Below are 18,135 nucleotides of genomic sequence, written 5' to 3'. Positions count from 1 at the left end.
AATTAAACAATGAACAAAAATAAAATAATCCTTCTGTTACTTGCAGTGCTTCCATTCCATTTCTGCTAAAACACTTGCTCTGTATTCATTCCAAATTGGATAAATAATGACAGATTTCACTAAACTATTATTTTATAAAAGTTATTTCTTCTGCCTTTCCTTCTTCATAGAGTTTGAGAGAGTTGGATATCCTGGATATGAACATGAGAGTTGAACAAATGTTAAATAAACAAGAAATAACAATAAAGAAAGGAAAAGCAAGCAAGATAAAAAAGAAAGATGAGAAATAACCACATCATATATAACACCTCGGAAATTTCTGAAGTCAGAGTGGGAGATGGCTTACAAGTTGTTGTTATGATTCAAAAGACCGCTTGTATGACCCCTCCACCCCACTGCTTTGCAGGCATGATCTCATTCTTGAAGTTAATTGGTCTGTTTTCAGTGCCATGAATTGCTGGGTGTTTCCAAAGGACTGCATTTGTATATTGCTGTGTTGATCTTTCCACACCCAATTCTACGCTATGCAAGGAATGATCTTAAAGTTAATCTTTCCAGATTTCTTTTTCTTTATAATGAATTGTGGTGCTGAATCTGCTTACTGAAACCTCTTGGCTTTACCTACCATTATCTGTCCTGCACTTTTGTTCTGCACCAGCCACCACTGTCCCAAATTAAGACTAACCCAACCTGACAATTTTTAAAAGGACTAAAATGCCTGAAAAAATATAATAATAGGGTATTCACCTGGCCACAATGTACAATCCAAGTAGACCTCTCTGGAGAAATTATTCTACAATCAGGGTGCCATCAATGAAAAGGCCACTGTCTAGTTATCACGTGCCTTACCTCATTCAATTATAATTTCATGAATAGAAATGAACTGTCTATCACTTCACTTCACTTAATAACATCATAAATGGTGATATTACAAATAAAGAAATTGCTTTAAATTTGACTTCTTTTTAAAGTCTTATCACACTAGCTCTTTAACTAAATGGCTCTTAGAACATCTAATCAGATTTTCCTGTTGTTTATAATAGCCAATTTCCTTTTTTGTTCCTTGTTAAAAACATTTTTCTTCACTTGAGACAAGGGGAAGCCACACTACTTTCTCAGAAATGTCACTTAAACACAACAATGATCATTTTTTTCAGAACTTGAAAGTAACTGAGATCTCATATGTTCTCAAAATGAGATCCTCTATTTAATCATACTATTCAAATGTAGTCACTAAAGTAAGAACACATACATGGCTCTCTGTGCTTTATGTTTGCTCTTGCTGTGGCTAGACTGGATGGTAGAACTGGGGTGCAATCATATGCATGTTTATACAGAAAAGGCTTTAGGGCTTTTTTCTTTCTAAACATGCATAGAATTATGCACACAGCAGTGTAAAAGAAAAGTTAACCTTTAGATTAATACCAAGGAGTCTCAGGTTCTATCCTTGACTATGGTTTTTTCATAATAGTTTTGGTTACAATGAAATTTTGGGTGATGCTTCATTTAGATGCAATCCTATGCATAGGCAGTCAGCACTTTAATTTCATTAAAGATTAAACATAGAAACAGAGCGAGAAAGAAGGGGTCTCCTAGGCCATCTAATCTGACCCTTGGCTCTAGCCGGTTCCACTCACAACATGCCTACCATGTGCATGTCCAGCCTATCCTTGAACACCCGCACCGATAGGGCCTCAACCACCTTCGGTGGAAGCCCATTTCATTCCCTCGGGGTCCTAACTGTCAGGAAGTACTTCCTGGCATCCAAATTGAACCTTGGTTCCGTTGGAGCGCGTCCTGCCCTCCTCTGCAAGGGAGAACAGGTCTCTACTCTTAGTTGCTGAACGAAGGGCAAGAGAGCCAATATTAGAGTGGAAGAAAAAGAATAGGGTTTGACCTCCTCTTCTGTCAAGAGACAGATCTCCAAGACTCCATGGATTTTTTAATATGTAATTTTCTAAAAGATTTGGACTGTTTTATTCTGCACCCAAATCGAAACAGCTACAATGAAATAAAGTCAAAGCTAATTTTTGCACAAAACATGCTCTACAGTTCATGGAAAATGTAAGATTCTGAATCACACAGCATGAGATAGTCATGATTTTTTTTGTAGGTTGGATTCAAAAAAACCATTCACATATTAATTAGCAAGAACAAACATTTTTGAGCAGATTTACATAATATGGGGAGATTTATCTTCAATAAATTTACATTGCTAATTTGTATAGGTACATCTTGTGGATCGCTACATGGCCTTGAGTGCAGACCCACCTGTGATCAGCAGCCTTTAAGGTAAAATGCTATGTCTGTGTGCATACAAAAGTATTGTGTATACTGAGGGAGCTGACATTAGCAAAAGACTGTAATGGCAGACCAGCTTCAAATGGTCAGACTTATGAAACTTTACCTGAGTAGATGAATCAAAGGAGTTGAAGGCACTCACGTCATGTTCCCACAAAACCCTACTTTTTGTTTTTAAGCTTCTACAGAAGCTTAAAGGTCTGCTATCTGTCTTTATGGGCCACTTCTTGGAGCCAAGAACCCCACGTTTTTCCATGGGCACACACAAAACAAGAATATACTGTTGATTAATTCCAGAATATTCAAGGGATCTCTGCAATGATGTCATCTGTTTATGCAGTGGTAACAAGAAGCCAGTTGTCCCACTCTGGATAGCTTTTTGTGTGCTATCTTAATGTCACACTAAACAGGCATTTTCTCCTTGTTCTCAGTCCTAACACACTGTATCCTTTGTTGCTATGTTATACACTCTTACCTGGTAGTAAGTGCCATTGAACTCAATGGGCCTTACTTTTGAATAGACATGTCTGGGTTGGCCCCAAAGTAATCTCAGTGAATTCATACTGAGGAAAAATGTGCTGCAGTTAGCATGGCATACTTTAAAAAAGCGCCACGCTCCATGTAACGGTTGCTGGCTTGCTGGGGCTAGACTCCGCGGCTGCAGATGCCAATTTCACATCCCAGCTCGTTGTTGCGTAATTCCCTGTCGGTTCCTCCAGGCGAGCCAAACCAGCGCAGTATGAAAAACAAAAGAGCTGTCCGCCTCTTCGGCGGGATGTTTCAGCGTAGCACCCCCTCCCACGGTAGGCTCTTGTTTTTGTGCCAAACACGTTACTAGCAGCTTTTTCCGGCCCTTCCGAGGAAGCCTAGCTGACATTCGCTCCGCCATGCGCCTGTTCGAGCGCGCCGCCGTTGCCCTTTTAAGACGAGCCGTGTCAGGCCTGTGACGTCAGAAGAGTGCAGAGATCTAGTCGTTGCCGCCGCCGCGGAGGTTTGCCTTCTTTCTGTTATTGCAGGCAAAAGGCTGGGAAAAGGAGGCGTTGCGTTTGCTCCGGTGGTATTGATCGCTTTTTGCTCGGGCTGGAACTCGTCGGGACGCTGCATGCCAGTCTGGGCCGCCCACCCGCCAACCCACTCCACCCTCCGCTTTCCGTTCCCTTCCTTTTGGCCGGGAAGAGTTTTCTTTGTATTTCTGCTTGGCAATGCACAAGGATCGCGCAGACACAACGGCCAGCGGCAGGAGGAACTTCCCAAGCAGGAACCTAATGGCTGCTAAAGGAAAAATCTAAAGACCAAAGTCTCTCTACCCCTACCCCGTATCGCCCCATCCTGCCAGGGGAAGGAGGGCTGCCAAGCGAGCTAGAGGAAGCTGGTAACCATGGGTTGGCACTGATGCCTGCTTGCCTGCCCCCGGTGGGAGAATTCAGAGGTTCTCCCTCCCCAGGGGCTCTGCAGACGGAGAGTGTGTGACAGCAGCCGCAGCAAAAGAAGCAGAAGTAGAAGAGGAGGAGGAAAGGAAGGAAGGAACAAAACCCTCAAACCAACAACTCCCCAAGCAGTGCTTTGAACTTCCCTTGGACTCTCGATTGCACTTTTCCTTGCAGATTTTATTTTCATAGAGATTCATTCTCCTTATCCTTACTGCAGTTTTGGAGAGGTGTGTTGTAGCTCTCTCTTTAAAATCGATCTACACACGCACACAGAACTATTTTTGGCCAGTATCATGGCGATGAAGGGGGCTGCCGCAAGCACCGGGATCTTGTTAGTAACCGCCAACGTTGGATCCTTGTTTGATGATGTAAGTAGCAAAGCTAGAGAGAGACCGATGATTATTATTATTATTCTGATTCTTGCACCCTGGTGATGCCGGTGGCGAGTACCTCGGCTTTATGGGCAGCTCTCTCGAAAGTGACACAGGTGGGCCCTGCTACCTGCGGATGGAGGTTGGCGGCAGGCATTTCTAGGGATTTAGTGCGTTATTGGAAAGAGTGCGTGTCGCTCCGCTTCGCTCCCCCTGCCGGAGCGGTTGGTGATCATAATCGCACCAGCCTACTTCCTTGGTGGCTCGGCACGGGCGGACCGGGGGGGGGGGGGAGGAGAGGTCGGCCGATATCATTCCAGTGGGTTTTCCCGGGTCCTAGAACTCATGCCAGGCGTCGTTGCGAGGAGGGCACGCAGTGAGTTCTTTCTCCCGCTCCCCTATATACCAATTGTGCTGTCGGGGCCGGATTTAGGGCGGTCGCTGCCGCCGCCGCCAAATGAAGCCCGTGTTTTCTCTCCAGGATTGTCGCCAGCGGCGACGCCTTGCGCGTCAGAATGGGGATTCCCTTTGGGCTGCCCCGTGCATTGCAAGCCGAGGATGGGGGCGGGAAGAGGCGTTCCGCTTCACCTTCAAACGCACCTACCTGGTTCAGCTCGTCACGGCTAAGCCTGCCCTGCCTCCTCCTCTTCAGGAAGACGGGGTTGTGGAAACAGTGGCCTCTTGGCCGTGGAGAGGGGGCAGGCCCTTCCCTTCGGCCCACGCTCGCCTTCCTTGGCTAAATGTTCCTTTTCCGCGCTCGTCCGGGGAAGCTGACCGCTGTGTCCCAAGACCTCTCCCGTTAACCATTCAATTTGTTCCTTTCAATAGATAGAACGTTTTTCTTGTGCCATCCATACCTATGTCCCGTTCCACCATGTGCTTTTGCTAAAAACTACAAACTCTGACTAGAGTGGGGATACTTGAAACGAGAGGGCTTTGCATTCCTTAGATAGGTTTTTTTTTCCCTGACAGAAAACCAAGATGTGTGGACTCAGTTAGTGCCCTGATAAGGCTTGTACTGAATGGAGCAAGGTCTGTCGTGAACATGGGAATTAAGGACTGTGTTTAGGGATTGTCCTGTAAATGCATGATGCCTTTTTTAAGGCCTGGATCACATTGCATCATTTGTTGACTGGCAAATATATTGGTTAATTGACTACTACATGACTGGGTTTTTAAAGTAATTTGAGGAAGATATTACAGTTCTTTCAGTGAAGTTTAGAATTAGGGTTAGGGTTAGGGGTTACCTGTGACTAGACTGTTTTGATATGCTAACTGCACAGTGATTTTATATGGATGTAATTTTTCTTTATTTATAAAAAATACCTAATATAAATACCTAAAAAATACCTAATAGTAAACTGCAGGGTGGACATATGTAAGCATGCTAGGAGAATACCCAAGATGACTGGTCAAATCAGTCAATTACCCAAAATTGCTTAAGAAGCACCAAATGAATCACCTTAACTGGAGCTGAATCTTGCAGTCCTATGAAGAGTGGGCCAGATCTACTGTTTGAGTAAATGCCTATCTTGAAGTAACTTACTAACCAAGTGTAAACCAAAATGACTAGTCTTTTTGAACATGTGTGGCAACATAGCTTTCAGCGTGAAATCTGATTTTAATAATGCTATTAAATTGTATTCTGGTCCTGGGTATGCCTTTTAGGTGTATAAAATAGCAAGCAGCCTTGCTTTAGCTCTGTAAGCCAGGTCTGGTTTTTGCCTTGATAGAGCACCTGGGGAAGTCTGTACACAGCTCTTGATTTCTTGATAGAAGAAAGACAAGATAAAAGTATAATGAAATTGAACATGCATAATAATTTTAAAGTGTTTTTGACACTGCAAATTTTTGTTGCAGCTATAACACTCACTTCATACATTCCTCAGTAGTCTTAATGTCATAGAATGAATATGGGTTCTGTTTGTGTAGATTCACAAATATGTTTACTCAAAACTAAGTTCCACTTGATTGAATTGTGACTTAATCTTTTAAAGTGTGTGCATAAGATTGTACGTAGGTTTAGTTTTTAAAGGTGCAATTTTGTGTATAGATGGAAAGAAATCCTAACGTTCCCAGTATTCTCCAACTGATCCTCAAAAACCTGCAGCTAGTGCTGCTGGCCATGTTCTTTGAGTTGTATTAAACCTCCCAATAGTAATTTCAGGCCCTTCAGAATGCCACCTCCAGGCTCACAAGCTTGTTCAATGCTTAAAGGAATCATCTCAGTGACAGAGTTCTCTGTGGTTCCCAATTTTCAATAAAAGCTATTCTGTCATTTACTTGTAAATGACTGGCCCTATAGGATGCCAGTGACTGCAGTGCAGCAGGAAATTGGGGAATGGTATCTAATTTGGGTAGAAAAATCTTCAGGACCTCTACTTAGTTGGATGGCTGACAAATTCCAAGAAAAACTAGAAACACCTTGAACTTTTATGAATTGGATCTAGTTGGGTTGTACATACCTCTTTGGATAGGGGATTTTTCCTTGAGGGTACAATTCTGTGCATGTTTCAACAGGAAAAATATCCTACGACTCAGCTAGCATTGGCCAGTGAGGGAATGCTGGGAGTTGTTTGAAGTGCTTATTTATTTATTTATTTATTTATTTATTAAATTTCTACCCTGCCCATTAGTCAGGACGACTCTTTGGACAACTTACAGAAATATAACACAGCAATGTACACAATGAAACAGTAATATCTAGCTTAAATGCTTTCCCTAGCTTTGTGCCTTCCAGACACATTTGGACTGCAACACCCATAATTCTCAGTCAATTCTCAGTCCTGCTGGATGGGACTTCTGGGAGTTGTGGTCCAAATGCCTCTGAAGGCCACCGGGTTTGGGAAGGCTGGCTTACAATGATAAAATAACAAGAAAATGCCACAATAAACCCCCCTTTCCATTGAAATGCATAGGATTGTACCATTAAAACCTTAGGCATGAGACGAAGCTGCAGGGTACAAAAGTTGCTCATTGAGACATTTGTAGCTGTATGCAAATGATGGATAAGCTTCCTTGTCATAATTTATGTGGCTTGAGACAAATCCCATAATTCTCTGCAGTAGCACATAGAGTATGCATTTTCCATTCTTCTAAATCTCTCTTCCCACCCCAACTCTCATATCATTTAGTGCAGCTTTGAAGTCAGAGAAGTGCCAAGCTTCTGAGACCTTAATTCTGGCATGAAAAATATACCTTCCTGTAAAACATCTGATTAAGCCAAAGAATCCTTCTGGCTTAGACCAATGGTCCAGAATCCTGTTTCTGATAGTGGCCAACCAGATGCCTACAAGCAGATTGTGAAGCAATGCTAGCATTTGGTATTAAGAGGTAGATTATGTCTCAGCTGTTTAGGTATTATGCCTTATATTTGCTTTTTGAAGTAAACCAAATTGAAATAGATAGTAGTTACTTCTGATTAAAGATGCATATTTGTATTAAAGGGTTGCTTTTGATAAGTTTGTATAACACTTTTCTGAAGCCATTTAAAGTAGTGACCTTCACTCCACATCCTGTAGCAGTGTGTTCCATGTTCATGATTTGTTGGGTGAAATAGTACGTCCTTTATTCTGCTGTGAACATGTAACTCAGCTGTACTTCTTTTATTTTAATTTAATTTAATTCACTTGTATACCTGAGTGAGACTGTTGAATCACATCTGTTCTGCATAGAAACTACTAATATATATTTAAAATAATAGATCTATGGCAATGTTTGTGAATAAGAACAAAATAGTTTTAGTTGAGAGAACAGAAGGACCAAAAGAACATTGGTATTTCTAAAGAAATTTAAATCGATAGCAAATTTGTTTTGCTGATTTAAGTGTGACAGGATTAAGCATTATATGAGAACATTTTTCAGTTGTATAACCATGTATTAGTTGATCTAAAGCTTTTGTGATAATTGTATAAATATATCAAGAATGACTGAACTTCGTCACAGAAAACAGTTTTTCAAAAGTTTGGGAGCTGGTTAGTGTTCGCCAACTAAGTGCATGCATTCTCACCTCCCTCCTAAGGAAGGGCTGCCAAAGAGCAGTGGTAGGGAAATTGCCTCTCTATTTTCTCTCTATTCTGCATACCAGATATTGGCTCTCAGGCGCACTTACAAGCAATAGCAGAAGACATAAATTGCCTAGGCAGTCCACCAGCATATCTTGGAAGATGTTGGAAACTGCAAAAAGCATGGCAAACATTGTTTACGCAGAGTTGCAACTGAACTGTCAAAGAATTCCTGTGCCACAGCTTGACTTCTGTTTAACTAAAAACCAGATCTCACACTCTAACCATTGCACCACACAATTAGCATTTTTTCTTCTTTCTAGTGAGACTTCCTCATTGCCCATTCTCACTCTCCCTTTTCAGAGGTAAGCTGAGGGGAATTCCCATGGGGGAGGGCTTCACCTATTTTATTTTATCCTATGAATTTTTATTTTTCAGAATAGCATTCATATGATTTCTCATTTTGTGTCTGATGTGGTGTAGCCTGAACACAGGATTGCCACCTAGCCTCAACTAGGCCTAATTCATTTAGAAACTAGTTTTGTTGAAGGGTCATTTTTGCGAAGTACAAGATATGTAGCCCATGAAACACTCTGATGTGAAATTTGGAAGAGAAAAGCGGGGTGATTGAAATAGGGCAGAATACTTACTTACAGTACTTTTAGCAGATATAGTGAGTCTGGCTTAATTTTGAAATTAACCAAGGAAGTCCAAGTTGAATGAATAAAAAAAACAGAGACTTCCTTCTCTGTTTTTACTTTAAGCATTGGATTGGCAGATCTTGGCACCTGGGTCTTTAGGCTCAGGATGTGCCAGTTGCCAATTCCTGTGGAAATGCCTTCTGAAATCAGTGTCACAATGAATTTAGACTCCAAGAATGCCACAAAAAAGATCCCAAAGAAGCAGTGCATAATTAAGAATAAAATAGGCTTGACAATAAATACAATTATGAGTTTTCTAAAGTATATTGAGTTACTGTAGGGGTGCCTGTACATTGACTAGAAAGTTTAATTGTCCAAGAATATACTGTTCTCCCAGTTATCTGAAAACTCAACAATTTCTGGCTTTCTGAACTCAAGCTGAATTCCAGTCACACAATTCCTGCTGACTGTTCTTAAGAGTTGCTCCTCAGTGGATATCTAGCAATGTATAATACCATACAGAGCCTAAGAACTAAACCCTGTTTTCCTTGGGTGTGTAATTTGCTAGCTTCACCAGAATTAGAGAAAGCATGCTGGGCTTTTCCTGGGCACACTTGTAAGTTTGCTTGTCAGTGTGCCTTGGTATATGTTGTGATAGATGTTTGTTCAGTGAAGCTTAGGTCCTAAATCAAAGTTTGTATTTGTATGTGAAAAATACATTTAATCTGAAGTAGTTGGGTCAAGTTCAAGGGGAGGAAAGGATGAAGCATTCTTTTAAAAATCTGCATTTTTTCTAGTCTGTTGTGTTGGAAATTGGGTTGGCAATTGAGTTGCTAAAAATCTGGAATTGTGACAGTTAAGACATATTGTCATGAGCAGAGCTGACTGGAGCAGGGGGTCAGACTAGATGGCCCAGGAAACACCTTCTGACTCACTCTCTTTCTATGTTTCTTCTATGTTTCTATGTTATGTAATGTAATGAAGAAAGACTAATTTCTAAGCCTTAGGTTGCAAGCTTTGACATCAATATACTATCACTTCACTGCTTTAATTGTTTCTTATTCCATGGAGTGAGGTGGGGGAAGGAACTATTGTATGTTAAGTGACAGCAGTTAGAAAGTGTGTGAGAGCAAAAATATTTCTTTAAAAAATCAGACTGAGATGTTTTGCTTCCTGCTTTTGTTTACGTGATGTCTCCTAAAATGCTTTGGAAATCTAATCAGTCCAATATTATAATTCTTAAATGAGAGTGTGCTCTCTGCTTTTTGTTTTTATCTCCATTGTTGATGCAAACGGGCATCAAAATGTTGATGAAGAATGGAGTAAATGTTGCCAGTTACATATATCCTGACCCCTCTGTGCCAACTAAATTAACAAATTGGGTTATGAATCAAGTCTTGTATTGGCCCTTCCTTCGTGATGGCCATATATGAGAGAGGATGGGAAATCTGTGTAAGCAGAACCCTTGCATCTACTTCCTGTGTATGTTAGCTCACTTCAGGATCTTAATTGGGTTCCCGAAGGCTTTAGCTTAGGGTGAGATTGGGGAAGCTGTACATAGAAGCAACTCTGTTTGGAGTACTTTTAAATAAAAGTACTCCAAACAGCTGGTTTGTCAGCATTTATATCACTTGGAATCCTATTCAAATGATACCAAAGTTCCCGTGTTTAACAGCTCACAAGCAGGCGAGTGTGCAGTTATTTTTCTCCCTGTGCATCTTGCTGAAGGAAACAATGATTACACACATTTTACACAGCCTGAACAAATTACATTCTTTGTTAACATCTCTTTCTTTCCCTCTCATACATCCCTTCATTCACAGGTATAAGTTGGTTTTACTCTGATGAAATGGATTCTAGTCTGTAATAAATTTGTTAGCCTTTGAAGTGCTTCATGAAACTTCATTTTTACTGTAGTAAACTGACACCTCTCCCTTTCTGGAAATTCTTAAATTTTTCTTAGAGGATTTTTTCTAATGAATTGGTTATCAAACTGGAATGGGCTGTTCTTGCCTGTGCTTTATTATATTTGTGTCTTGCTTTCCTTTTCAAAACACTCAATGTGGTGTATATAGGGTTGTCTAGTTATACTCTGTCCATACATTAACTCAGTCTTCAGCAGGTTTGCTGTATCATGTCTTCTCACCAGGCCTTGAGGACCAAGTTGGCTGTTCTTAATATGAGAAAAATAATTTTACAGAACAATCCAGTACTGCATTTATGCAGGAGTGGGCTTGGGGCAGATACACCAACTCATTGGCCACGAGATCCTTTGTATTCTTAGATGAGAAGGAAAAAATAGCACCAGAAATTCACACAGACCAGCCTACAGCACTCTGGAACCACCGCCAGTGCTCCTCACTCAGAGACTGTACTTATGACACTACTAATACATGGAGGGAGCCAATGAACCCGTGACAGTGGGGACATGCCTCTAGTACCACTGCATTTCAATCAGGGGTGTGCAAATCAGCAACATTCAACCTTGCTGAAATTCTCCAAATTCCATCTCAAAGCTCATTTCAGCTTGAGTCTGTATCAGGGGATGCATTTTGCGTTTTTCTTTTTGCATGAAAATCTGTTGGGTATTTTTGTAAATGCACACTTTAAATGTGTGCATTTTTTCTTCCATTTATGAAAGTGTATTTGTGTACATTTTTAAAAAGTCTACTTTAAAAGAAATGTGTATTTTTCAAATGTAGACATGCTCTTGAGCTCCATGAATCATATTGCAAGTCCTCTCAACAGTACTTATTTCTTGTTTATAATTGTATCTCTAAGAGTTTAGGTGTATATACATATTTTTCTTCCTATTTGTTGCCTCAGAAACCCCATGAGGTAGGAAGGGTAGGCTGAACGATGGTGACAGGTCTAAGGTTATGCTGGCAGGTATGGGCCTTCAACCTAGGTCTACCTAGACCATGTCACACTGGCTCTTGGATAGAAAATGGTCTTTTCTGCATGCTCACTGTGCAAAAGTGAGGCCTCGTTTTGGGGCCTTTGGTGACTGATAAAACCAATAATAAGAAATGGGGAATATTTGTATACAAAATACAGTATAATGGGTACTTTTTCATTCTTACCTTTCTAAACATTTTCTTACGAGTTCAAGATTAGAAATCCATTTAAAACTGAACAGACTCTAGGTTTTATATGGTTTTGCAATTTGGGGTGAGTAGCAAAGAAAAAAAAAAGGAAATTTTTCCTTGGCTTATTTTGTTACTTGCCTCTAATAGCAGCAGTGGTTAAAGACTGCTGGTGTCAGTAGATAATTCAGTATGGAAAGGGGTTAGAGAAAGTGAATGTCAACTTTTAATTTTTCAATTTAGAGAATTGTTAAAGGGGAAAGCCTGTGCACCTTTTTTTCTGTGGCCCCCAGGACTTGATCTGTTACATAGATTTCAGGGTTCCTATACCTCTGCTCATTTCTGCAATCTAGCTGCATTTGTGTACCTGGTCATGAATCACAAATCTTGGCATAGATTTTCCCAGATATGGCTGTGTGTGTGTGTTAGGGGAGGGAGAGAGAGATTACACATGTTGTCTTAGCAAGAAGATGCACATGAACTGTGTGTGTAGTTGAGAAGGCTTGGGAATGGCATAGAATATGGAGAGGTTGTTCCTGATGTCATTTAGATATAAATTTAGGTTATTTATTTTCTCCCTGATTCATGCATTGTGTTGTGAATATCCTAAGAATAGCACTGCTACATGCTGTTCTGTTCCTCAGCAGTGATAATTTTTAGGGGGAGGGTCTGACCTGGGCTTGGGTTCCCTTTGCAAGGAGATATGTTGTTGTTGTTGTTTGTACAATACTTGAGTTTATTTACAAATGAACAGGTAGAACAGTCTTCCTCAAGCTGATGTTCTCTAAATGCTCCCAGGATTCCTTACCTTTGGCTATCTGGCAATGCTGATGGGAGCTGAAGTCCACAACATATGGAGGGCACCCAGTTTGGTAGAGCACAGGTGTAGGCAAACATCTCTAAACACCTGCAGGCATCAAATATGCTGCCTTACAGATACCTTTCTCTGGGAAACTTTGTATGTAGCTAGTTGTCTCCCAGCTGTTCTGCTGGTGCTCCTACTCTTTTGTTTTGTGTTATTTGTTTAAAAGAAAAAGTTGCACCATTTATTAATGTCTAAACCACCAATATCAGACCCTCTCTGCATGCACAGATCTGGGTTATAACATCTTTAGCTCAGAGAGGCAGCAAGGAGGACCCTCACATTCCAGAGGAGACTTCAAGGATTTCTGAGGTAGCTATTCTGCCCCATTTACCTGTAAGTTAAATGCTTAGAGGTAAGTGGTGGTTGGAACAGCTTGGCCACTGACCCTTAGGAACATCCTGGGTCAGCCTCCTCCAACTTGGTGCCTCCCTGCGTGTGTTGGTCCACAACTCCCTTCAGCTGGGGTTTAAGGGAGGTGGGACCCAATATGTCTGGAGAGTGGCAGCTCTGTTAGATCATTATGAAGCATGTGCATGTGAAAGGCATGCTTGGCAAAGCTTGTCCAGCATTTGTAGCAGCGTGATGGGAGTCAAGTGCTTGGTTGACAGTTCCATAATGGGAAAAAGCACTTCAGGTTTCTTTATTGGGCCCAAAGGTTAGCTTTCAGGTCTGAAACATTTGCTTTTATTTTAAGGTGACTCTGCCTATGAGTAGCTACACCCCATACCATTTGGGCAGTGCATTTGTCTGTATGTGCACCAGCATATGTAGAGGTATCTTCTTTCTTCGTTTTCAAACAATGGGCTGGTTAGTTTTTTTCCATAACAAAATATTTTTGTTTCTACCAGTGGGGGGTTAGATGTTAAAACAGCCTCTTTCCTGGTTGCTTATGATGAGTAAGAATTGCAGCCATGTGACCAGGAAACACATTTGTAACTTTAATAAGGCTGTTTCAGAGACTATTGTAGTTTGCTAACAGAATTGTCTTCAGGCAGATGAGTTAGTAACTTTAACTGAATTATTTGTAAAACTCTTGAACATTGCCATACATTCCTTGCTCAGCTTTAGGCAAGTCCTTGGACTCTTCTGTAAAATGGGTCTAAAACTGACTTTCCTCATATTGTTTTGGAGGGGACCAGCACTGTACCACTTACTACAGATTGAAAGTACTATAAGCAGTGGTTCTTGCATTTTGAAAATATGTCCATCTTACATAGTAACATATACTTTTCTACTGAGATTCTTAAACAAATAAAAACATAGTAATACGGTCTTGCCTTTTACAGTATTATATTCCAATTTATTTTTGACCTACCTTTACATAATGAAAGCTCCTCCTTTCAGGTGCCAATAACTTTCTATTAGATTCCATGTATATATTTTAAATAGTGCACCTCTTTAAATGGCTTTCTTTAAGTACCAACTCATAAGTGTGCCTTTTCTTGTTTGTTATTGGTTTGCCCTCACATCATTATAATATATCTGGTTTAAAACAAACAGAACAAAACTCTCCTGTCCTCCTCATGAAAAAATGGGGCGAACGCTTTTCAGCTCTTGAATGCTGTTTACAGCTTGAAACCAAATTGAACCAGTTTTTCTAAAAATCCATCCTAATGATATCCTTAGTAAAGAGGGCTCAGAATAGCAGCAAATTTCAGTGGAAAATTATAAAGGAAACTTGCCAAGCACATTCAAAATCTTTTAGGGGCTGGTTCAGACATGGAACAGCAATGCCAGCACATGATGTGTTGCTCCTCAGTCTGCCCTTCTGGATGTATCTATGTGGAAACATAAATTGTGATGTATATATGGACACTGTTGTGGCTTCTAAAGAATAATTTCTGTGGCATGCTTTGGACGCTTATTCATTGAACTTATAATTGAACTTAGAATCATAGACTTGTAGAATATCAGAGTTGGAAAGAGCCACAAGGCCATCGAGTCCTATCCCCTGCTGTTGCAGGACACTGACTTACACCATCTCATTAAGATGACTGTCCAAATGCTTTTTGAGTATCTCCAGTGAGGGGGAGCTCACAATTTCCTAATAGGTTCCATTGTTATACTGCTCTGGCAGTGAGGAAATTCCTGGTGTCTAGTCTAACTCTGTTTTGTTTTTTTTTTAACTTAGTCTGTTATTCTGTGTCCTGCACTCCAGAATGGATGAGAAGAGATCTTGTTCTTCCTCTTTGTGACAGCTTTTTGTGTACTTGTAGAGTGCTGTCATAGCTCCCCTCAGTCTTGAGGCTGAACATGCACGGTTCTCTCAATTTTTCCTCATACACTTTTGACTCCAGTCCCTGAATCATATTTGTTGCCTTCCTCTGAACCCTTTCTATGCATCGCTGGTTTCTGGGTAGCTGTAGCTGTGTGCACTGCTTTTTCTTGGTTCATCTATTGTACTCACAACTACTCTGAGGACATTTGTGACTCTATATGGCTATGTTTTGGCTCAAGCCGACAGGAACCAGAAATAAGAGTTGAGTTTTCAGAAACTGACAAATGTATGTGTTTCTAATGTGTTGCTTCTTGGTATGCTATACCTACTGATATTGAAAATTGTCTGGGACAGATCTGAAAGAATTGAAGAGCTACACATTTGCATTGATTTCCCTTCCCTCTAAAATGTAGTTAAATCATAATGCAAACAGATGCCTGCTAGCTCCATGGTAAACTGCATCGCTATCCAACTAATTCTATTAGCTTGGATTTGATACAAAGTTATACAAACAATGTGTGATGGATTCTTTTAATTTTTTCATCTTTCTTGGTCTTCTGGGCCACTGCGTATGTAGAAATGTTGGCCATAAACACTGGGATGTTTTGGAAGGAGCACAGCATATTTTAGAAGTCAAAACTCTATAATCATCACTTTCTCTTAAAAGTTTTTTAGGCTTCATAGTTATTATAAAATCATTCTGATTCTCTTTTTGTACTTTTGAGTAGATTACTTCTGCATCTATATATCTAGAGAAGCTGTGGATTTCCATTTTCTGTGTCTTGTAATTGAAGAAAGTAGATATTCAATGTCTTCAATGCACAGGTAGCTAACACAGTATTTTTAATAAATGAGCCCACAAAAACTGCTGCCCTGCAAAAAAAAAAAAAAAAAAGAGAAAGCGAAAAAGGAAAAAAGTAGTACTGGCCTTCTTAAAGCTAACTGGGGATAGATAAGGAGCTCTGTGCCTTCTCCAGAAGCCTTCTGACTTTTTGTACTAAGTGCAGAGAAGGGACAAGATGCTCTATCCTTCCTTTTCCACTGGTCCATTCACTTATATGCATTGAAGATCATGCAGTCATGTTCCATACATTTCCATGTTGCTCATGGCTATCAGACAAGTGCTTAAAGAGATGAGTGAACCATTCACTCTTGTACTAGTGAGACTTGTATAAGAACAATTCATTAAATGACAGCTCAGAGGTATGTGAAGTTTGGTTCTTTTCAAAAAGCAAGTTCATCTCCAGTTTAGAAAGCGACATAAGGGGATGCATCTGACCACCAGCCAAATTTTGGTGTCCTACTTGGAATCTTCTGTGGTTGAGGTTATGTTTTCAGGGCATGAAGAATACATCTAAGCATGTTTATATTATTTATAAAATATTTATGTTTTATATTATCTAAAAAAAAATCCTGTCAACTGCATGCAAATGGTGTTCCTAATGTGTTCTGTAACCAGAATTGTCATGGTGTTTGTACTGGAGTGGCTTTAGGTCTTAATTGAAGATGTGCACCACCAGAGTACATGTTTCAACATTATGCTGACAGAGATATCTGTAATGTTTGAAGGGTAATTATACAGCCCATATATGCAGTTTCCCTCTGGGCACTGATTATTTATTTTTCCATTTCTGGGTGAGAGAAATAACTATGCAACAGTCTTCATGTGTATTTTCTTCAGTATATTTATATCCTAGCTTTCCTCCAAGGAGCTCAAGACGGTACGTGCTGTTCTCCCTCTCCCCATTTCATCTCTCAGCAATTCTGTGAAAATTGAGTATGCTGAGCAAGAGAAGCTCTTCTCAAATATTCCATATAACGGATCCCTGTGAAGGTGTTCTGAACCTGAACAGTGTGAGTACATGAGGAGAATAGCATTCCAGCCCTGTTCCTCTCTCTCTGCTTATGACATCACAGAGCTGGAATGCTTCTTTTCTTGTGCTTGTTCTGTTGAGGACTGGAAAACCTGAATAGGGCTTGAGTGGAAGTGAATGTGGGAACAGGGGAATATGGGGACAGGAGCTGGACTGCACATGCTAGTGCTGCCCCCTGCTATGTGCCAGGGTGTGCCCCTCCATTCCCTAACCTTTCTGTTGTGTGCTTTGAAGAGAGTACAATCCAACTGGGATCCTTATTTTATCAGATTAGGGGTGAAGCCAGTTTGAGCAGTCCTGTGCAAAAATTTCCCTACATTTAGCATGCATAGGTTCTGCAAAGGTTTATAATGTCTGGTCCAAGACCACCCTGTGAGTTTCTCACTTCTACTTGAAAATGATGACCCTTATAAAACACTGGTGAAGGAATCTGTATTAGCATATCTAAGCTTTGCCTTTAGTGGTAGTTTAATATGGAGATACTACCTGATGATAATGGGATGGGTTGATGCAGCATGCAGATCTTTTTCTGCTGTCAAGTGACAGCAAAAGACAATGTCAGGAGACATTCAGAGACTACATGCCAGAACAGGCTTATGTTGATAGGTTCAAATTCTGCAGTCAGATCCTGAATAAAACCTGGTAATATATCATCTTGGCCTGCATGCTTAGAACTTTATTTGTCTCTGTGCATGGGGGTGGGGTGTCCCTCTGTGTATGACAGAGTTTGGATGATAAGTATCTTTGGATACTTATCTTCAGCAGTGGAAAACTTCACCAGTTGGTTCCTGCATACCGAGTTGAAGTCAAAAGAATGAGAGCAGATCAGGTCAAGTCTTATTTTTAGGCCAGTTGATAACTCAGGCCATCACCTTGCATCTCTGCAGACACAATGAGTGGTTCAGATGTCATGGGGTAAGGTATGATTTAGTGTGGGAGGAAGGCACTTTTGTGAGCCTAAGGCTCATGTGCCTTCCCTGTCCTTGCTGCCTCTGTGTGCTGCAAGGGGGAAATAGGAAGATTTCACTCCTATTTGAAGCTTAGCTGCAGATTGTTTTGTCTGAGCCTGACAAGCTGTGGTTAATCTTAGGCATAGTTTTAGGAAGCTTTGAAGTCAACTTGTTTTAACACATCATTGTTAAGATAAATCACAGTTTGGGGTTCACTGCAGTTAATCAGAATCATGAGCTTCTGTTCTCCTTGTAGCCCTTAAAAGGGTGTGAGAGGATGCATTGTGAGCCCTAGGCTAACTGCCATGCATTCTTGTCACAAGCAACCATAGTATCTGAACTTGCCTAATGTTTTTAAGTGGAGTCAGTTTACATATTCAAGCTGTCACTAGTCA

General features: G+C 40.6%; 1 protein-coding gene across 5 annotated transcripts in view; it reads left to right on the top strand.

Annotated features, from left to right (window-relative positions):
* Positions 1 to 3,291: 3,291 nt before the first annotated feature.
* INPP5A (inositol polyphosphate-5-phosphatase A) overlaps positions 3,292 to 18,135 on the top strand; it is a 429,997-nt gene continuing 415,153 nt past the window's right edge. For all 5 annotated transcript variants that reach the window (XM_044420719.1, XM_044420716.1, XM_044420718.1 and 2 more), the window contains exon 1: positions 3,292 to 4,099. In XM_044420719.1, coding sequence (XP_044276654.1) covers positions 4,025 to 4,099 — 75 coding nt within the window. In that variant the 5' untranslated portion in view covers positions 3,292 to 4,024. The remainder of the gene's footprint in view (positions 4,100 to 18,135) is intronic.

This window comes from Varanus komodoensis, unplaced genomic scaffold (genome assembly GCF_004798865.1).
Source record: "Varanus komodoensis strain SLA01 unplaced genomic scaffold, ASM479886v1 scaffold11, whole genome shotgun sequence".
NCBI lineage: Eukaryota > Metazoa > Chordata > Lepidosauria > Squamata > Varanidae > Varanus > Varanus komodoensis.
The sequence above is the reverse complement of the archived record's forward strand: the minus strand, read 5'-3'. Positions and strand labels throughout refer to the sequence as shown.